The sequence below is a fragment of the Eumetopias jubatus genome, unplaced genomic scaffold (assembly GCF_037043125.1).
Source record: "Eumetopias jubatus isolate StellerSeaLion01/CBP00866 unplaced genomic scaffold, mEumJub1_p1.0 scaffold_2, whole genome shotgun sequence".
In the NCBI taxonomy this organism is placed as follows: domain Eukaryota; kingdom Metazoa; phylum Chordata; class Mammalia; order Carnivora; family Otariidae; genus Eumetopias; species Eumetopias jubatus.
This window is the reverse complement of record NW_028274808.1, coordinates 136457334-136479808: the sequence shown is the minus strand read 5'-3', so window position 1 is coordinate 136479808 and position 22475 is coordinate 136457334. Positions and strand designations below refer to the sequence as shown.

The following is a 22475-nucleotide window of genomic DNA, read 5'->3' as shown; positions in this document are numbered from 1 at the left end:
TGAGTTAACTGAGGAAACCTGGTGTTGACTAGATTAATCCTCAGATATCAGGTAAATTGGGACTCAAAGAGAGAGTGTGGTATCACTTAAGTTTTACATTTCCGTAGGTCTAAATGTGTGGGCTGTGCAAAATGAACCCATCATGCCTGCTTTACAGGATTGTTTTAACGTGACAAGGTGAGACCAGGATGGGGGAGGCCCCATATACACCCTTCCAACTATCAGATGCTTGTTGTCATTCCTACAGCTCATGATGTCATTGCCCAGTCTCTTTCGCGCCACTAGTTACTAAACACAAGGGGTGCCGCCATGTGGCCAAGTTTATTCAGCTTATTTTTACCGTGAGCAAGAATACTCCAACCCATCACCTCAGAATTAACATATTTCACGTTCCCACATTGTATAAACAATGTGACCAGTGCTCTTAATTCAGTGACCCCACCGGTAACACAAGATAGTCTCTCTAAGCTGCTAAAGCACATTGAAGATTTCCTTTATACAGGAGGAAACATAATTCAACAAAGCATTTTTCTCAGGAGCTACAGTCCAGACAAGTTTTGCTACTTGCTTGTCAAATCCAATTTGATTGCACTGGGTTAAAATAAACTCCATTGACTACCCGTCTTCACCTCTGCCAATCACCCCAGAAGGACATCGATTGTTTTTCCTTTAGAGTTATACCACCAGGAGCAAGAAAGTAATTCTCATTAATGTATTTACCACACTAAGGGTGCAATTGCTTATCTGCGGTATGCTAACTATTTTGCATGACGACTTAATTTAAATTTGGCAACTATCCCCATTTTATAGATTAGGAAACTGAGTCTCAGAAAGGTTAAGTTACAGTAAGGGCGCAGAGTATGTGGCAATGCCTATATTTAATCCAAGTTTGACTTCTTTTCACTCTACCACGACACCCTGCTAATGAGAATATATACACTTATCTGAAGCTTGTATTTTTAAAAATTCTTGTCGAGGAACTCAAGATCCAGGATAAGTCATTCGACCACCCCTCCCCCTCTCATCTCCTACCCACTCTACCACACACCTTTCCTCTGCCACACTCACATCCTTTCCCTAAACCCCCACCTGCCTGCTCTCCAGCCTTTACAGAAGCTGTTCCCTCTGCTTAGAGTGTCCCAGCCTTCCTCCCCACTTAGAGAATTCCAACCGGACCTAAATCAGGCGGCGACTGAAAGCTTTGCTCCCTCTCCCAAGGAGAATTAGCAGCCTCCACTCCAGCTTCTGCAACTTAGTTTATCTTTCCACCACAGCCCACACATACCACCTGGGATTGGCGTCTGTCTGCACATGCCTCTGTAACCACTTCCAGAAAGAACCCCTCAGAGCCAGGGCCCAGGGCCTGCATCCTAGCATCCCGGCACTGTGAGAGTTCAACAAACACTTGCTGAGTTAATGGATGAATTTCATTTTAAATCAAGGTCTGTACTTTTCATGTTCTAGGCTGTGAATGAAGTGTAGGTAGGTAGTTCTGTGAAGTACGCCGGCTCTCACCAAATGACTTTTTTTAATGGGTTAAAAATTTTTTAATTTTTATGATTGTGGTTAAATAGTCATAACATAAAATTTACCATTTAACTGTACATGTTTAAGTGTACAATTCTGTGGTATTAAGTATATTCATTGTTGTGTAATAATTATCACTATCCATTTCCAGAACTTTTTCATCTTCCCCAACTGAAACTCTGTACCCATTTCACACTAACTCCCCATTCCTCCCTCCCCCTTCTCCCCTACCCCCTCACCCTTAAAACCACTATTCTAATTTGTCTCTATAAATCTGACTACTCTAGGTACCTCATGTAAGTGTAATCATATAATATTTGCTTCTTTTATGACTGGCTTATTCACTTAGCATAAAGTCTTCTAGGTTCATCCATGGCCTAGCATGTGTCAGAATTTTCTTCCTTTTTAAGGCTGAACATACCACATTTTATGCATGCATTCAACTAGCGATGGATTTTAAGAATAACCAGGAAGGAGAAAGGTTTCACTCACCCAAAGCCAGTTTTTCCCGAAACCCCGCCCGGTCTCATCATAGGCTCAGCCCAAGCCAGGGATGGCCCCGCCTCCCTCCCTGCCAATCAACCGCTCCTCGCGCCTGCGCAAGCACCGCCCAGAGCCCCGCGCCAGCCACCGCCCCTAGGCTGTCCCAGGCGGTTAAGTCCGGCCGAAGCTTTTCCTTCACTGGCCCGCCCACCATGACGATCACCTACAGCTGTATTGCTAATGGCCGAGCGGTCCTAGCGGAGCTGGCCCTGACCGGAGGCTCCTATCAGGTACCCCTGGGTCCTGACCGCCACCTCGGCAGGCCCCGCCTCTTCAAGGGTGGCGCCTGCCGGGCCCGCCCCTCAGGACGCGGCGCCCCCGGGCGGCCGGGAGCAGGCCGTGGGGGGCGAGAGGCCCCGCCCTGCGAGAGGCTGGCTTCTGTGAGCTGCGGAGCCTGCGAGCGGGTATTGAATCCCGACCGCTGGGCCGAACGTGCGCCGTCTAGGGGTTAGGGTTGGTGGTGCACGCGACCCCTTTGGAGGAGACCCTTAAATATTTTAACTCCCCTGAGGAGAAATGACTTTCAGTTCAGCACACATTTATTGAACATGTGTTAGTTGCATCATCCCGGGGCAAAGGTGTAGGGGATGCAGCAATGAAGAAAAGACGGGACCTGCAGTTGCCCTTTGATGAGCTCATTGTCTCTTTATGACCAAGGACTATATAGTTTGTCCTACAGTGTAAAAGCCTTCCAGTGGAGACAGGTCGAGATTGCTCCTGTAGCATTCAGGATGGTGGCTGCTCGCTGACCACAGCAGAGGTGATAGCAGGGTGGTTGGCTTGGAAGCCTTATAAGAGTCAGTCTTAGCCTGAGACAGGAAAGAGAAATGTGGGCTCCACTCAGATGGAACAGCACGGTGTGTTTGGGGAACCTCAAGAACCTCAGTGTGGCTAGAACACAGGGGCGCGATATGTAGGGCTAAAGATTAGGTCAAGAAAGCGGACAGAGAATAATTAATGAAGAGTCCTATACTGTTTGTTTTCTTATTGTAGGGAAACTGGAGAGCAATTAAATAGAGGAATAGCAGGATCTGATTCATCTTTGGAAAACTTGGTTTGGTTATAATATGGAAGGTGAATTGGAGGGGAGAGAACCAGTTAGGATGGCATTGTTGTAGATTCTGTAGGAGATTGAAGGGTGTGAGCAAAGGGCAGTGAGGGTGCAGATGGAAAGGAGGGGACAGATCCTAAAGGGATTGTAAAACTAAGGGAACTGAGTCATGCCTAGAATGATTCTCAATTTTTTTTCAATCATTTCTCCCCAGAATTATTAAGACATAATTCACATATGACAGTGTATAAATTTAAGGTGTACCACATGATGATTTGTCAAATTTTTTCCTCAGGTGGCATTAAACAAGATTGAAACTACAGATGGAGGAGCAGGATTGTGAGGAAGTCAGAGGAAGTGCAAGGGAGGAGAGTATAGTTTGGGACAGGTTGAATTTTGTTGCCTCTTGGCAACAAAATTGGACGTGGCCAATCTATTCGTGTCTTTCTTCCTCCACCTTATTCCCAAAAGATTTAAGTCAACAAAATGTCCAATACGTAGCACTAATAGGTAGCACTCAGAGGGTCATGGCTAAGAGTTGAAGCTAGTAGAAGAGGGTAGAAAAGAAAAGTATGAGAGTGAGGAGAGAAGAGGACCAAAAGGCAGAACACTGTTTAGGAGCAGGAGAGAGAAGGGGACCCAAATGAGAGCAGTGGCGTCCTGAAAGCCAAGAGAAGAAAGTTACAAGAATGTTTTATGCCCCAAAGAAGTTGAACAAGATCTAAAAGGTGTTTATTGGACTCTACAATTAGAAGAAGATTGGTGGGGGTGCCTGGGTGGCTCTGCTTTTGCCTCAGGTCATGATCTTGGGGTCCTGGGATCGAGCCCCACATCGAGCCCCAGATCAGGCTCCCTGCTCAGTGGGGCGTCTGCTTCTCCCTCTCTGTCTCCCCGCTGCTCCTGCTCTCTCTCTTGCTCCTACTCTCTCTCTCTCAAATAAAATAAATTTAAATCTTTAAAAAAAAAAAACAAAAAAGATAATTGGTGACCTTACAGGTAGCAGTTTGGAAGAAGTGGTAGAGGCAGAAGCCAGATTGCTTGAGGCCAACTGAATGGGAGATGAGGAAGTCAGGAGAGCAAAGTTAGATATTCTAAGAATTTAGAAAGGGAGTGAGATGGGGTGAAAGCTGAAGAAGCATGGTGCGGGAAGGGGCCTTATTTTTCAGAACAGGAAAGACTTTCAGCATATGTAGGCTATTGGGAAGCATCTAACTTGGTTCCGGCTCAGGTCTAGAGGTTGTGGGATCGAGCCCTGCCTCGGGCTCCGCACTCAATGCAGAGTGTGCTTCAGATTCTTTCTCCTCTCCCTCTGCCCCTCTCCCTCTGCCCCTCCCCACTCATGCGCTTTCTCTATCTCTCTCTCCCTCTCCCTCTCAAAGAGGGAGAGGGAGAGGGAGATCGAATCTCATGGGTTGTGAGATCAAGCCCCACATGGGGATTCTCTCCCTCTGCCCCTTCACCCACCCCCAAGCACATGTGCTCGCTCGCTCTCACTCTCTTGCTCTCAAATAAACAAATAAATCTTAAAAAAAAAAAAAGGGAATGTGGCTATTCAAGTCTTCCTAGGTAACTTTCAGGTTCCTTTCACACTTCTAAAGTAAATTAATAGGACTCCATACAATTAACCATATTTAAGATATTCTGAATAATCATCAACATCTTGCACATTTTCCCCCAGAGGATGAGCCTTACAAGAAACAGAAAAAAGAGACCTTGAAAATTATTTGTTTCACAGAAAGAAATCAGTGAATAATATTGAATAAAAATTGTTTATCTTAATCAAAATAAAGAAGAATGCAGAAAGAAAGAAAGAAAGAAAGAAAGAAAAGAAAGAGAGAGAGAGAGAGAGAAAGAAAAAGAAAGAAAGAAAGAAAAAGAAAGAAAAAAAAAAGCAGGCTTAGGATATTCAGAGAATAAGCGCTGAATAGGTTTTTTTAAGATTTATTTTTATTTTGGAGAGAGAACGCACACAGGGGAGGGGCAAAGGGAGAGAGAAAATCTCAAGCAGACTCCCCGCTGAGCATGGAACCCCCACCCCCACCCCACCGCTCAACACAAGGCTCAATCTCATGACCCTGAGATCATGACCTGAGCAGAAATCAAGAGTTGGACACTCAACCATGAGCCAACCAGGCGCCCCAAGGGCTGAATAGTTTTAATCCATCAACATTTTTAGGTATAGTTTCAGTGACTACAAGTCACTGAAAAGATGTTTGATTAGATAGTGCTTCCCAGCCTTAAAGCCAGATATAAGATGTGACTCTAAGACTGATTAGTGCAACCTGTATTTGCACACATAAGTATACACACAAATATATGTATATTTGTGTAATTTTCATATTTTTCTTCAGATTCAAATGACTTATTTCATAACTTACCTCTTGCCACACATTATGACTAACTACCCATTAGTTCTACTAGTGAACACTTGCTCTTTAATAAACCAATCAGACCATTGGTAAATTTAGGGAGAGGATTAAGTAAAGACACTACAGTGTTCCCCAAAGTAAATGCTGGTAATTTATTTTTAGGAAGCAGCGGCAACAGTGCTTAAACTAGTGCTTCTTAGAGCTGAGCCAAAGACCATAATGCAGATGGGAAGGTAAGGTTTATTCTCATAAAAGACTGCTTTTTAACAATAGTAATGACATGAAGGAAAAAAATGTTAGATGCACGTGCTCTCAGTTGAACCCTCAAAAAGGAGAACTTCCATATGTAAAAGGTAAGATCAAATGAGAATAATTAACACCAAATTCAAGATAGTGGTTACCTCTGCAAAGGGAAGGGAGGAAAAAATGAAGTTGGGAAAGAATAGCCATGGGACATGAATTGTATCTGTAACATTTTACCCAGATGGCAGGTCTAAAATATTCTTGTTATCTTATTCTCCAAACTTCTTTAGTATACCCAAAATATTTCATTAATGAAAAAGGAAACTTCCACTTGAAACATCTTTAATAAGACCACTCTAAGCTATACTTGGGACACTACATGGTATGGCCTAAGCCAGTCTTGACACCATTTTGTTAGTAAAAGAACAGGTGGGAAATAAGAGCATCTATTACTTCTAGACTCATCATTTTTCTTTTTAAGAGCAGGTTTGTTTTAACCTTTATATTGTAAGAATAAAACAAAATACAAAAACCACATCAAGTGAAAGTATAGCTTTGTGAAGCTTTACAAGGAAACCTCCCCACCACCTGCAGCTACCACCTAAGCCAAAAATATGGAATCCTGCCAGCCATCCCCGAAACGGCCGGCCATGTGTCCTGTCCCATCCACAGTTTCGTCCCTCTTCCCCACCATTCCAGCCCCTATAGCAGTCACTTACCCTGGGTCTTCACTGCCTCAGCACCTAAATACGCAACCTCAGACACAAGAGCCTAATCCCACACGGTTTTTTTCTTTCGGTGTCTTTTACACCTCTTTAATCTATATTTTTCCCCCTCCATCCCTTTCCTTTCCTTACAGTTTATCACTGAAGAACCTGTGGAGTGTAGTTTCCCACTCTCTGGTTTTGCTGACTGCAGAATGCAGTTCACCATGTTTCACGCGGCTGAATCCACAGGCTGGATCCCTTCCAAAGACTATAGGTGCTTTTTTCCATCAGATGGTACATGTGTCTACCTGTATCTCCTTTTGACATGCTAGCAGCCAGTACTATTCCTTGCTGATACCCTAGAGCCATTCATTGACTGGGGAGTGCAAAATGGTGATATTCTAGTTTTGTTCTCACTTATTAGCCAGCATGATTTCAAAAGGAGATTCTTTTCTCATCTACTATTTGCTTTCTTAGATTATGCATTCTAATTTGAATCTTTTGAAGATCTCTTCCTGAATTCCTGATTCATAAATCCAACTGCCTATTATGCATCTCTGTTGGATGTCTAATGGGCATCTCAAACTTATGTCCAAAACCAAGCCCCCCCTACAGTCTTGCACGTATCACTTTTCCAGTTCCTCAGGTCTGAAACCTTTGTGATCCTCGTCTTTAGTCTCTTTGACATCCAAACCCAATCCATCAGCAAATCCTGTTGCCTTTCCCTTCCAAATATCCGGAATCCGACCGCCTCCAGCCCTACCATGGGAACCATGCCACCATCATCTCTTGTCTGGGTTCCTCCATACAAAGTGAGGTTCATTTTTGTCATTTTTTTTTATTTACAAGAATTTCTCTCTTAGAGTTTGATTTAATAGCTTTTATAATTATGCAAAACATGCATGTGGTTCCAAAGTCAAAATGAGAAAACAACTTTAAGAAGTCTAATTCCCCCCCCAAAAAAAGAAGTCTAATTTTCATTCCTGTCCTCTCCACACTGTTCTCCCTTCCCCGCAGACAGATAACCATTTTGACAAAGTTTTCAGTTTGTCATTTTCTTTTTCTTCTCTTTTCTTTTCTTTTCTGTAAGAGACACATGCATATATGTGCATTTCCCTTCAGGGAGCATATGAGAATGATAGATAAATGGTAGTACCATGTACACAGTTTTCCTCATCTTGCCTTTGTTAATTACAGTGTATCCTGGACATTGGGTATTCAAGTTTTTTAACTTTTAAAGATGGTTTCTGAATGTTACTCACTAATAACGTACTAAGCATAAATTTAAAATATTTCTTTCCTCACATCCAATATCAATTTACTTCAAATCACATATATACCTTTCAGGGAGATGATAGAATTAGCAACTCTTTTTCAACAAAGACTCCTCCCAAAATAATAATATTTTCAAGTAGAGATTATGTGTATCAATACCATCATTAAAAATATTTGTAGCATATTGTATTCATATGATATGAAGGATTTACATGGAAAGGGCGGGCACATTAAATTTTTTGCCTCTGGGATTATCTTTTCTCCCTGTTTCTGAGATCTGTCATTTTTCTGTATATCCAATTTAGCATCTGACCAGGTCTATTGCCTGCTAACCATTTGGATATAGAGTGTTCAGAATGACTAGATTCAAAGTCTAGGCACCAAGCAACTATTTTTTCTTTACCATATTTTTAAATTTTCTGGATTGTTGGGCAGTAAAGATGGAGGCACTTTCCAGGAACCTTCTAGCTTCCTAACATGTGACTCTGAGAAGGCACAAAAGGTCAGCTAAGATACACTTCCACATACTGTAGGGGAGTTTAATTTCCCCCTCCCCAATATTCAGAATATTTAGTGTTGGCAGTTTACAACTTTTAAATTCTAATCTATCATACTAGAAAGCCAAGAAGTACCAAAATTAAATATGCCTTCCTAAAGATATAAGGATAGTAAAAATCAGTGAACATAGCATTTTCTATTTGATGAGAATCTTTATTCAGTCTTGGAATGAGTAATTATCTATCAAAGCCATTTTTTTAAGATTTTATTTATTTATTTGAGAGAAAGAGAGCACAAGCGGGGGGGCAGGGCAAAGGGAGAAGCAGACTCCCTGCCAAGCAGGGAACCCGTCATGGGGCTCGATCCCAGGACCCCGCGATCATGACCAGAGCTGGAGGCAGACACTTAACTGACTGAGCCACCCAGGTGCCCCATCAAAGCCATTTTAAATATAGATAGATAAATAGATTCTCTTTATTGTAATTCATTTTTATTGATGAAATTTTAAATACATATTCTAATCTTATAGTTTTTATTTAACATAATTTAATTTTTCACATATATGAAAGATTTTCTAATTCTCATTATAAAAAGTTACCTATACAACTTGTATACTACTACTGAGAGCTTGGAAAAAAAGTAGATTCTCTGTGAGGGTACTTAATTTCTTCAACGTTATCATGTAAATGAATTTATTCTTTTCAAAGCTTTGTCTACCATACTCTCTTTATTGATGGAATCACTTACCTATGTGCCACAGACAATGCCTTGGATACCATAACACCATCTGCATTTCTTAAAAATGTAAGTAATTTCTTAATACTACTTTAAGGACTTTTTCACTTACTGAAATTATGAAGTCTCTTTTTTTTAAAGATTTTATTTATTCATTTGAGACACAGAGATACAGAGAGAGAGAGAGCATGAGCCGGGAGAGAGGCAGAGGGAGAGGGAGAAGCAGGCTCCCTGCTGAGTCAGGAGCCCAATGTGGGACTTCATCTCAGGACCCCGGGATCATGACCTGAGCCGAAGGCAAACGCTTAACCATTTGAGCCACCCAGGTGCCCCATGAGGTCTCTATTTTATAGTGTGTTCGTAGTTGTGTCACTAGCTGAAAGCAGATCACTCATTTGTCTATAAAACAGAGCATTAATGACCTTCAGAGATTTCTTTTTTTTGACCTTCAGAGATTTCTTACCCCTATCCTTCATCTGTCCTGTTTCCACACTTCTCCAGACCCTAAAGCAGGTCTGCAAAGACTACCCACACAGATCTATTAGACTCTCTCCTAGTATTTATCTTGTTCTTTACACATAAGAGAGAAATTAAATTTTCCTAATATTTAATATACCATTTCAATAGCATGTGTATTTAATTTACAAATAGGAGTGCCTGGGTGGCTCAGTCGGTTAAGCATCCAATTCTTGATTTTGGCTCAGGTCATGATCTCAGGATCATGGGATCAAGCCCCACCTCAGGCTCCCTTGCTTAGTGGGGAGTCTTCTTGGGATCCTCTCTCTGCTCCTCCCCCCAATTTGTGCGTGCTCTCTCTAAAATAAGTAAATAGATCTTTTCTAAGATAAATAAATAAATAAGTAAAATATATTAATGGAAAAATCAGTCAGCAATACTATAGTGACTAACAGTTATTTTCAGTCATATTCATGAATCATGCACATATTTTTTAGTGTACTGTCTTACTTCAACACAACTCAAACTGTAACCACATATAGAATCAAGGATTCTAAGGACTAATATTGAAATTCACTCTCCAGATACACCTTGATAAGTGCTAGAGTCTAGATGCTAAACACTGTTAGTAATTTAAGTGACTGTACTTTAATTGTTCTCCCTCTCTGCTACTATGACAAAACATCCGAACTTTACCACCTTTCCAAAACCAGATACCAAATTGCTAACCACATACATTTTACCACTATTTCTGGGGAATACAATATGGAGTACAAACAATTGCAAGAATTCCTTCTGGAGACTTTGAAATGTCCTCTAACAACCATAAAAGTTGTTGGAAAAAGAAAAAAAGTAAGGGTTTGAAAGATAGTACCATGACATTCAGTTGGGATTGTTTCATCATTGTTGAATGGATTTTGAAGGGAGGAGGAAGAGGGCAAAATAAAAAACACTTATTTAGAAAAGATCATGGAATCCCATCTCTCTCTGTGTGCCAGAGGTGAGCATCTGCTCTTCCCCTCAAGTCCTCAGACATACCAAAGACTCAAAGTGCTATTTGCAGTCTCACTGTATGAGATTGTGATCTGTACTACAGCAGCAGAGAAGAATGGGCAAGCACAGTTGTCCTACATACTGCATCTTTGATTGGAAAGGACACCCTGCCACCAAAAAGCTAGAAATAGTGTGGAAATAGAATATTCTTTTATTTCACATTTCTGCCAGACTTTGCTTCAAATGAACTCTGTAATTCTCCAGTTGAAATTATCTAAATAGGTTAAATGTTTCCATTAACGTCCCCAGGTTAGTGATACTTTTCTGAGAAATCCTTTGATGTCGCAAGAACATTTTTCTCCTTCAAATGCAGTTGCTGCAGATTTTCAACAAGTATTAGGAAAGTATATGGTATGTAACCTTCAACTATACTCCTAAACATTGTATTACAGCTGACAAAACTGTATGGAATTAGGAGAGAAGAGCTTTAAAGATGAGTGAGAACAGAGAACTTCTATCTTTATATAATGACAAAGAATATTCTTGATATACAGATAAGTGAATAAAGCAAGATAGATAAAGTATGTATAGTGTACTATGTTTACTATTCTTATTTGCAACCATTTAAGAAAGAGAGAATAAATACAAATATACATATTTGTTTGTTTATAGTAAAAAACAAGGGGGGTGGGGGCAAGGAAAGTATAAACCAAAAACATTTTAATGGTTGCCTATACAGTGATAGGGGACAGGAATAGAAACTAGGCCTCTCTGAATGAAACTTGTTTTGCAGATTTGACTTTGGAACCATGTAAATATTTTACATAATTATAAAATAAAAAATAAAATTACATAAAATTATAAAATTAAATATTTAAAAAAATGTCCATAGAGTGAAATAAGACAGTCAGAAGAGGACAAATACTGTGTGATTCCACATATATGAAATACCTAAGTAGTCAGAGTTATAAAGACAAAAAGCAGAAGGGTTGTTGCCAGAGCCCGGGGAAAAGGGATGAGGAGGAATTAGTGTTTAATGGTACAGAGTTTCAGTTGGGGAAGATGGAAAATGTTCTGGAGATGGTGGTGGTGATAATTGCCCAACATTGTGAATATACTTAATGCCACTGAACTATTAAGTTAAAAATCATTATAATTATAAACTTTGTTATGTATATCTTACCATAATAATTTTTTTAATTTTTAAAAAGTAATCCCTAAAACTCAAAAGAAAAAAAAAACAAGAACCTAATTGTGTATTGAGTTGATGACTTGAAAGACAGTGAAAATTTATTTCAAGTGACTTTAAAACACAATAATCTGATTGTATATTCCTAGTGAAATTATACCCTAATGACAAAAGAACGAAAAATAAATCTTAAAGTATTTATTTTCAAGTGTCACATTGTTAGTGATAACATTGGTGTTGCTATTCTAAAATTGGTTTATATAGATATACTACTTTGAGTAAGAAAGTTAATGTCATTAGGAATCAAGATTTTCAGCAAGAGTTGCAAATATAAGGTCAAAGAATTAAGTAAAACCTTATAATCCTAAATTTTAATTGAAAATTAAATATTTTTAAAAGAAAATCATACTGTGAAATTTTTAATTGAAAATTAAATATTGAAAGCTCCACTGACTGAGCCAGCCAAGCACCCCAAAAATTTTTTCATTAAAAATATATTACATGATATATTTTCTCTTTAAAAAAAAAGTATTTCCTACCCTACCTACTGAAAAACTTTAGAAATAATGAGCAACCCAAAAGCAGTGTGCCCCCTTAGCATCTAGATTATAGTCTCTAAATACCATTTTACACCAAAAGGAACCAGGCCTGATTGCAGATATCAGGCAGGAAACATAGAAGCCAGAAGCATTTTGTCATGCCAGAAACAAGGAAGCTATCAAAGTTCACTGTGCTCATGGCAAAAGACTTCAGGAGCCAACTTAAAGAGGCTAACACTGGTCAGTAATGGAATAACTTGAACATCGAAAAGAATAATAACTGCAGTGGATTGTAACACATCAAATATGTTAAATTCCATGAGTTCCTAGATACTATCAAAGACAAAATAATCCCTCATCAGTCAACCTGGAAGATACTAAGGATCCACCTCAACACTCTGAAAACCAATAAATAAAGACTCAACCATTTATTCTGACTTTCCTATATGAACTGTACCTCAAAGAAAACAAGTAGTTGATAGGGAAAATGGTTTTTGGTCTTTATAGAAGTATTCCAGCTAATAAACAAAGAAGAGGTGATAAATTTCACTATTTTATAATCCCTGATGAAATCATTTATCTAAGCAGTCATCATCAATGACTGAAAAAATTAGGTGAAAAGCTGTAAGGAACTTCATAACAGATGAAACGGGCTCAAAACACCTAAACCCATTGATTATTCCTAAGGTCACAATAACGGAGATGATCAATCATTAGTTATGTTTCCTACTGTCACACAATGAGTAGTATAAAGCACACATCTGAAGTATACTTGCCCAAAACATCAAACCTGAATATGATCAAGCCTTCATATCTAACTACCAGTTTGCAGGAAATAGAGAGATCAGTGACCAATTAAACGATACCACAGCAATGCAATCAGCAAAATCCAGAATATGAGAAAATCTACAAGACAAATAATCCAATTTCTTCAACAAATAAATTGCAACAGGGAAAAAGTTAAGGAGAACTCATAGATTAAAAGAGACTTACACATATCAATTAAATGTGGACTTTGGTTCCTGGATCAATAAAATAAATGTTAAAAAAAAACCAACAATGATTTGTTTTTGATAAATTTGTACACAAACTGGATGTTTGATGATGTTAAGGAATTTCTGTAGATGTGATAATGTTGTGGTTTCATTTTTAAGAAAAATGAGGCCATATCTTTTAGAGATACAAACTGAGGCATTTACAAATTAAAATAATATAATGTCTGGGATTTGCTTTGAAATAATGCATTTGAGGAAGGGGTAATCAGTAGTAGTACAGATGAAACAAGATTGGCTATGTGTTGATACTAGGTGATGGGCACTTAAGGATTGATTATACTGTTCACTTTGCATTTGTGTATGTTTGAACTTTTCCATAATAAAATATTCTAGGTATACCGGCTTTAGTTTTCTATTATGTATCTAACAAATCCTACAAATCAGCCTAAAACAGCACACGCTTATCGTCTCATAGTTCGTGTGGGTCAGGAATCCAGGCCCCACTTAACAGGTTCTCTTCTCAGGTCTCACAAAGCTGCGGTGAGTGTCGTAGGCCAGGCTATGTTCTCATCTGGAAGCTCGGGAAGATTCGGCTTCCAGGCTCATTTAGAACCTGTTGCAGGATTCATTTCTTTATAGCTCTTCCAGGGATGCAGCTTTTTGTTGGCTGTTGGCCAGGGGACACCCTCAAATCCTAGAGACTGATAATAGTTCTTGCCACTTTGCCATCCTCAGTATGGCTGCTTGCTTCTCAAGGCTAGCAGAGGAATCTCTCTACTACAGTTTACTAAATTTTTTTTATAAACTTCTGGGGGTTTTTTTCTAAGATTTTATTTATTTATTTGATAGAAAGAGACACAACGAGAGAGGGAACACAAGCAGGGGGAGTGGGAGAGGGAGAAGCAGGCTTCCCGCCGAGCAGGGAGCCCGATGCCAGGCTCGATCCCAGGACCCTGGGATCATGACCTGAGCCAAAGGCAGACACTTAACGACTGAGCCACCCTGGCCCCCCCAGTTTACTAAATTTTATATAATGTGACATAATCACAAGAGTGACATCCCATCACCTTTGTTATTAATTAGAAGCAAGTCATACTTGGAGGTTCGTTTCAAGGATGTGATGCATTGAGGGGGGTGGTCACCATAGGGTGTGTCCACCACAATGCCTGAAAAATAATTAAGGATAGATGCTTTTATTTCAAATTCATAAATTTTCTTGTGAAGAATTCTGCATATTCAACACAGCCAAAATATATTATTGACATAGCTCCCTGAAAATTAGTTACCATATGAAAATATGCATATTTTAAGCAGTTAACACATCTGACATCAAAGAAATTTCTGTTTAACATTTATAAACTAACCTGGTAAGCATTAAATCTGTGGAAAATTTTATAAAAGTTATTGAACTTCTTATACAATAGTTAACAAAATAAAAATAGTTTTGAGAAATTTAAATACATGTGTGTGTATGTGTGTAGAAGCTTAACATCAATGAATGGACTATGAATACATTATCTTAACAAAACTTAAATGATTCCCTTAGGTTAAAAAAGATTAAGCATTTTTTAAAAGGAGAGAAAGAGAAAAAAAGGAAAAGAAAAATAAAAAATTAACCATTGATCTTAACTTGATTATATCTGCAAAGACCTTATTTCCAGATAAGGTCACATTCACAGCTATCTGGCGTTAGGAATTGAACCTATCTTTTTGGAGGGACACAATTCAACTAGCAACCTCTTCTTTTCTACATTTACCTAGTGAGCTCCTCACAGAACATCAATTGTAGATTGCATGATCCAATAACCAGCAAGATCAGTGTTCTGTTTAAGATGGATTTGAGGGGCGCCCGGGTGGTTCAGCCAGTTGAGTGTCTGCCTTGGGCTCAGGTCATGATCCCAGGGTCCTGAGATTGAGCCCTGTGGCGGGCTCCTGCCCAGGAGGGAGTCTGCTTCTCTCTCTCCCTCTGCCCTTCCTCCCACTCATGCTCTCTCTCTCTCTCTCTCTCTCGCTTGCTCAACCTCTCAAATAAATAAAATCTTAAAAAAAAAAAGATGGGGGCTCCTGGGTGGCTCAGGTCATGATCTCAGGGTCCTGGGATCAAGCCCTGCACTGGTCTCCCTGCTCAGCGGGGAATCTGCTTCTCCCTCTCCCTTTGCCGCTCTTCCTGCTCATGCTCTCTCTCTCTCATTCTCTCTCTCTCTTGCTCCCTCAAAGAAATAAATAAAATACTTTTTAAAAAGATCTTAATTTTTTTAAAAGGTGGATTTGATCAATTGCCAAAGAGCAGGGGGTTTTCATATTATTTTTATTTAAAAACTAATGCTCATTAATAAAGTAAAATAACATAAAATATATAAAGCAAAATACGCTTTATTTTGAATACAAAGCAAATATAAAGCAAAGCTTTAAAATATAAAGCAAAATACAATCTCAGTCAAACCCTTGAAGTGAGCACTCTTAACAGACAACCTAGTGCATAACCTTCCAGAATTATTTATATATAAATATGCATATAAATAAATATATAATAAATATATCTGAATATACATTTTATATGCATGTATGTTTGTAATATATGTAACATAAGTTTATACATACCTTTTAAATTCACAAAACTGAGGTCATTAATGCAATGGGTAAAGGCTTAATCTCTGGAGCTTGAGTCTGTCCTTGTTTTGTTGTGTAACAATTTTGGTACCTTTTTATTTTCAGTCTCAGTTTTCGTTTCTTTTTTTTTTATTTTAAGTAGGTTCCACACCCAACATGGAGCCTGAACTCAAGACCCTGAGATCAAGAGTCAAGCACTCTAGCAACTGCATCAGTCAGGGACCCCTCAGTTTTCTTCTTTAGAAAATAAAAGATGATAAAAATACTACTTTATATGGTGGCTTGGGAATTAAATGAGTTAATATGTGTGAAGTGCTTAAAACAGTACCTGGCACATATTAAGTGTTCAATAAGTTATTATTTGATATTGTTCTGCAGCTGCAGCTTACTTTTTTAATATAACACTCTATTGTAGAGATCATTTTTGTTAATATGGATAAAGTAGAAGACAAAAATAGGAACAAAGGACAAGAACAATGAATGGAAAACAGTAACAAATATGGTAGATATTAGCCCAACTATATCAATAATCATTTTAAAAGTTAATGGTCTAAATATAGCAATTAAGAGACAGAGATTGGATCAAAAAACTGTCAAGAGAACGAGAAGACAAGCCATGGACTGGAAAAAAAATATTTGCAAAAGACACATCTGATAAAATTACAGACCGGGAGAAAATATTTGCAAAAGACACATTTGTTATCCAAAATACACAAAGAACTCTGAAAACTCAACAATTCGATGATAAACAATCTGATCAAAAAATCGGCCAAACGGGCACCTGGCTGGCTCAGTCAGTAGAGCACGCAACTCTTGATCTTGGGGTTGTAGGTTTGAGCCCCATGTTGGATGTAGAGATTACTTAAAAAAATAAAGTCTTTAAAATAAATGGGCCGCTGACCTGAATAGATGCCTCACCAAAGAAGATCAAAGAAGGTGGCAAATAAACACGAAAAGATGATCATACATCATTAGGGAATTGCAAATTAAAACAACAATAAGATACCCCCTACCTATTAGAAAGGCCAGAATTCACACTGACAACACCTAATACTGACAAGGAGGTGGGGCAATAGGAACTCATATTCACTGCTGATGGGAATGCAAAATGGAACAGTCACTTTGGAAGACAGTTTGGCAGTTTCTTACAAAACTAACCATACTCTTACCATACAATCCAGCAATCACACCCTTGGTATTCACATAAGTTGAAAAATTATGTCCACACAAAAACCTGCATACAAGTGTTATAGCAGCTTTATTGATAATTGCCAAAGCATGGAAGCACCCCAGATGTCTTTCCATAGGTAAATGGATAAACTGTGGTACATCCAAACAATTGACTATCATTCAACACTAAAAAGAAATGAGCAAGCAAGCCATGAAAAGATATGGGGGAATCTTAAATGCATATTACTAAGTGAAAAAAGCCAACATGAAAAGGCTGCTTGATTCCAACTCTATGACATTCTGGAAAAGACAAAGCCATGGTGACAGTAAAAAGACCAATTGCTACTAGGGCTTAGGGAGAAGGGAGGCATGAATAGGTGGAGCACAGAGGATTTTAAGGGCAGTGAAACTGTTCTGTATGCTACTGTAATGGTGAATACATGTCATTATGCATTTGTCCAAACCAAGGGAATGTACAGCACCAACAGTGAACCGTAAAGTAAACTATGGACTTTGGGTGATAATGATACATCAATAGAGGGTCATCCATTGTAGCAAATGTACCACTCTAGTGTGGGATGTTGATAGGGAGCTGGGGAGTCAGGGGGTGGAGGAGATAAGGATATGTGAGGACTCTGTACTTTCCACTCAATTTTACTGTGACCCTAAAACTTCTCTTTAAAAATCTATATAAATCTATAAATAAACAACTTAAAAAAAAAAAGACTTCCACCACTGATTGAATACATTGAAATATCACTCTCCTGTCCATCCCCCCCACCTTTTCTTAGCAAGATTAAGGTGGAACAATCTGAAGCTTAGTTGATTCCTTATGCTGAAAAACAAGTGAAATGTACCTTTGACACTTTTGTTCAATTTGTACAATATGTTGTAATAGATTTTAATTATAGAAAATAATATTTGTATTATATTTCACTTCTATATAGATGAAATACAATAAAAATCAAGATGATAGCTCAATATCTACACTGAGGAGTCAAGTAACTGATGTAAAAAATATTATGTCCCAAAATATTGATGAAATTTTGGAAAGCGAAAACAGATTGGATATCTTCACTGATAGAACCAATGATCTGCAAACAACTGTAAGTGATGCTCACCTGTCTTGATATCTAAATAGTGCTCAAAACAAATGGCCAAAAGCAAATACATACCAGGGATACTGTGAGATAATCCTATGTTGCCAAACTATGGCTTTATCAAAAAATTATTGGAATGCAACTAAAGTATTTTTTAATTATAGAACAATGAAAATTAAAAGTCCATTAAAGTAGTAGGTGGTTATCTGCATAACAGATATATTTCTTACATTAAGAAACAGACAGCTTAGTCAACAAATAAATTGCAAGGGAAAAAAAAAAGGGAGAACTTACCAAAACATTGGTTTAAAAGGTGTATCAATTGCAATACTTATTTGGAATTTAACTCAAACTATAAAAATGAAAATTTGCAACTTCAGGAGATAATTAGGTATTTGAACTCTGACTGGATATTAGATAACATTAAGGAGTATTATTAATTTTTAGATATGATAATGGTATTATAGTTATGCTTTAAAGAGTCATTACTTATTAGAGATACATATTAAACTATTTTGAGTGAATTTATATAATGTCTGAGATTAGCTTCAGAATAGGTCAGGAGTAGAATGGGGTATAAATGAAACAAACTTGGCCATAAATTGATAACTGTTAAAACTGGATGTTGAGTGTGCCTGGGTGGCTCAGTGAGTTGAGTGTCTGCCTTTGGCTCAGGTCATGATCCTGGGTCCTGGGACAGAGCCCAGAGGTGGGCTCCCTACTCAACAGGGAGTCTGCTTCTCCCTCTCCCTCAGCACCCCCTCCAGCTTGTGCTCTCTCTTTCAAATAAATAAATAAAATCTTTAAAAAAAAAAAAAACCTGGATGTTGAGTATGTAGGGGTTCATTATACCATTCTGTCAACTTTTGTATATGTTCAAAATTCTCTATTAGAAAATACTTTTAAAGGAATCAGTGAGGTTTGAATAATTACCTTAGACCACCTTAGAGCATTTTAAATTTTATTTTTACAGATCTTTTCTAGAAACACAGCCACCATGTAAAACAAAATATGCACATACTTTTTACTCACCAAGTTCTACTGATTCTACCTCCTAAATCTTTTTTGTTCTTGGCCTTGTTTTTTCACTTTTAGATACAACTTATTAAGATATTATTTACGTAAAATAATATTCACCCACTTTAAGTATAGAGTTTGATGAATTGTACTTGTGTACAATTGTGTAACCACAATTAAGTTATAGAATAGCTCTTTCATCTTAAAATCTTCCTACTGCCCTTTGCAGCTGACTTCCCCTACCCTGACCCCAGCTACAACTGATCTGTTTTCTGTCACTATAGAGTTGCCTTTTCTAGAATTTCATATGAATAAAATTATACAATACATATTGTGTCCGACTTTTTGACTTAGTAATAATTTTTTGATATTCATGTTGTGTCTGTTAGTATTTTATTCCTTTTCATTGCTGGATAATATTCCACAGAATGGCTAAATTCCACCTTCTGCTCATTCAGTACCACTCATTATGTCACACCACACTCTATTATTTCTTTTCTAACTATTGTCTTCCCTCTATTTAATTGTTCTCCCTATTTTTAGTTCTATTCTACTCTAGTCATCCTCCACACTGAAACTAGACTATTCTTTAAAAATGCAAGTATCATGGTTTCCTTTCCTATGCAAAAGTTTTTTTACTTTGGCATAGTCCCAATAGTTTATGTTTGCTTTTGTTTTCCTTGCCTAAGAAGACATATCCATAAATAGGTTGCTAAAGCCAATATCCAAGAAATTATTTCCCATTTCTTTTAGGAGTTTTATGGTTTCAGGTCTCACATTTAGGTCTTTAATCCATTTTGAGTGCATGGTGTAAGACAGTGGTTCAATTTCATTCTTTTGAATATAGCTAATTTTCCCAACACTGTTTATTGGAGACTGTCCTTTCCCCATTGTATATTCCTGCCTCCTTTGTCATAGATTAATTGACCATATACGCATGGGTTTTTTTCTGGGCTCTCTATCCTGTTCCATTGATCCATGTGTCTCTTTTTGTGTCAATACTATTCTGTTTTGATTACTATAGCTTTGTGGAATCTAAAAAATAAAATAAATAAACAAAACAGAAACAGACTCATAAATGCAAAGAACAAACTGGTGGTAGCCAGAGGGGAGGGTTTGGAAGAGCAGACAAAATAGGTGAAGGACAGGGGCACCTGGGTGTCTCAGTTGGTTAAAGCAACCCACTGTTGGTTTTGGCTCAGGTCATGATCTCAGGGTCGTGAAATCAAGCCCCATGTAGGGCTCATGCTTAGTGCAGAGTCTGCTTGAGATTCTTTTCCCCTCTCTGTTCCTCCCCCTCTGTTCCTCTCCCTGCTCTCTCTCTCTCTTTCTCTCAAATAAATAAATAAATAAATAAGTCTTAAAATAAAATAGGTGAAAAGGGCATAAGAGGTACAAACTACCATTTATAAAATAAATCACAGAGGGGTGCCTGGGTGGACAGCTGGTTAAGCAACCGACTCTTGATTTTGGCTCAGGTCATGATCTTAGGGTTGTGAGGTGGAGCCTGCTTAAGATTCTCTCTCTCTCTCCTTCTCCCTTGACCCTCCCCCTCCCTCCCTCTAAAAAAAATCACAGAGATGAAAAGTACAACATAGGGAATATAGTCAATGTAATGATATTGTCTGGTGATTGATAGTGGCTACACTTATCATGGTGAGCATTGAATAATGTACACAATTGTAGAATCACCATGTTGTACACCCGAAACTAATATGACATCGCATGCCAACTATGCTTCAATAATTTAAAAAAATTTAATAAGATAAAGTAAAATGCAATTAGGAGTATTATATATAGCCTTCTCTATTTTTTTTAAGATGTCTGTATTTATTTTTAGAGAGAGAGAGCACGCAAGAGAGCAGGGGAAGGGGCAGAGGGAGAGAAGTCTCAAGCAGACTCCCAACTGAGCACAGAGCCTGACACAGGGTTCGATCTCACAACCCTGAGATAATGACCTGAGCCAAATTCAAGAATTGGGTGCTTAAGGGACTGAGCCACCCAGGCACCCTTATCTATATATAGCCTCCTTAAACCCTCCCATGGTGCACCTTTGTCCACACAGGGTAGAGTCCAACTCCCCTAACATAATGAGCTTTCTTCAGACTATATTTCTAGTCATATCGCCAAGAGATCACAATCTTGTGATTTATAAATCTCAAAAACTACCAAACTATTTGTAGGCCTTCAAAATACATGTTGTGTTATTTCACACCTTTAAACATGCTGTTCCCTCTCTTTTTCCTTGCCCTGGAAAACTTCTACTCACTCATCAAAACCCAACTCAAGGGTCATCTCCCCATTGCCCAGACTGAGTTTATCACTCTCTCATCTCTGCCATCCCTGCAACTTTTATTGATTGATTTATTCAACAAATATCTTTTGAGAACCTATTGTCTGCCAGGCTCTATATGAAGAATTAAGAATATAATGATGAATAGTTACATACAATCCTAGCAAACAAGCCCTTAGCCTTAGTTAAATTAATACTATTTATTTGAGCAAAGCAATCCTTTACATCACTTTTATAGCAGAAAAAAGATAAGGTCACATCAGTTTATATTATTTACAAAGGAGAATCAATAAAGTAAATGATTGTCTAAGATTGCATTTGTATTTTATGAAAGTTATAACACAAGAGCTCAGATAATACTGTCTAAGCCATTTAGATTCATTCAATATTCATTAAAAAGTGTTCTTCAGGGGCCTATTATGTACAAAATAATATGTTGGTCATCTTCAGGAATAAAAGAATATAAGATGTTTGCCACAGTTTAATCTACTGCAGAAAACAGATTTATATAAACTTAACTGCAATATTAAGTGTGGGTTAAGTGTCACAATAGATGGATAAAGCATAACAGCCAAACAGTGGAGAACTGACATTACATTCTTACAAAGCATTTTGAAATGACAGTTCTAAAATTCCACGATCAGTATTAACTCATTCTGTTGTATTAGGAAGCATGTATAGGGGCACCTGGCTGGCTCAGTCAGAAGAACATATGTCTCTTGATCTCAGGGTCATGAGTTTGAGCCCCATGTTGGGTGCAGAGATTACTTAAATAAATAAAAAATTTTTTAAGAAAAGGAAGCATGTTATAGTATTTAAATAGTACATGGACAGAGGCCATAGTTGGGAATCAAAACTATTTTATTATGAAAATTTATTTCAAGCATATGAAAAAGTTTTCAGAATAATACATCTAATGCCCTTGTAATCATAAGCCTACTTTATCTGACCTAATATTTTGCCATATTTGATAGGGGCCTTTGTTTTTAAAAGACGTATGATTAAAGTCTCTGTGTACCTTTCCCAAGCCCATTCCACTCCCGCACCAGAAGAACCACTCTCATGAATTTGTATGAATCATTTGTATGCATGCTTTGATTCCTCTGGTATGTATCTGTAGGTACATATGTATCTACATTCTTGGTTTGCATTTTTAACTTTATAT

The 22475-nt window shown here is 38.0% G+C and overlaps 1 protein-coding gene across 1 annotated transcript; it reads left to right on the top strand.

Moving 5' to 3' along the window:
* The first annotated feature begins 2222 nt into the window (after nucleotides 1–2222).
* LOC114224920 (uncharacterized) lies at nucleotides 2223–18030 on the top strand. Its single transcript, XM_028124212.1, has 5 exons — nucleotides 2223–2300; nucleotides 5653–5723; nucleotides 8921–9017; nucleotides 10707–10808; nucleotides 17848–18030. Exons 1-5 carry the CDS (start codon nucleotides 2223–2225, stop codon nucleotides 18028–18030), a joined length of 531 nt encoding a protein of 176 aa, XP_027980013.1.
* The last annotated feature ends 4445 nt before the right edge of the window (nucleotides 18031–22475 follow it).

Excerpts from the sequence above, each read along its gene's own strand:
- LOC114224920 (XM_028124212.1), top strand. The coding sequence starts at position 2,223 with ATGACGATCACCTACAGCTGTATTGCTAATGGCCGAGCGGTCCTAGCG. Across the intron at positions 9,018-10,706 it reads CATCTGCATTTCTTAAAAAT|GTTAGTGATACTTTTCTGAG; the intron begins GTAAGTAATTTC and ends TAACGTCCCCAG. Across the intron at positions 10,809-17,847 it reads AAGTATTAGGAAAGTATATG|ATGAAATACAATAAAAATCA; the intron begins GTATGTAACCTT and ends ACTTCTATATAG.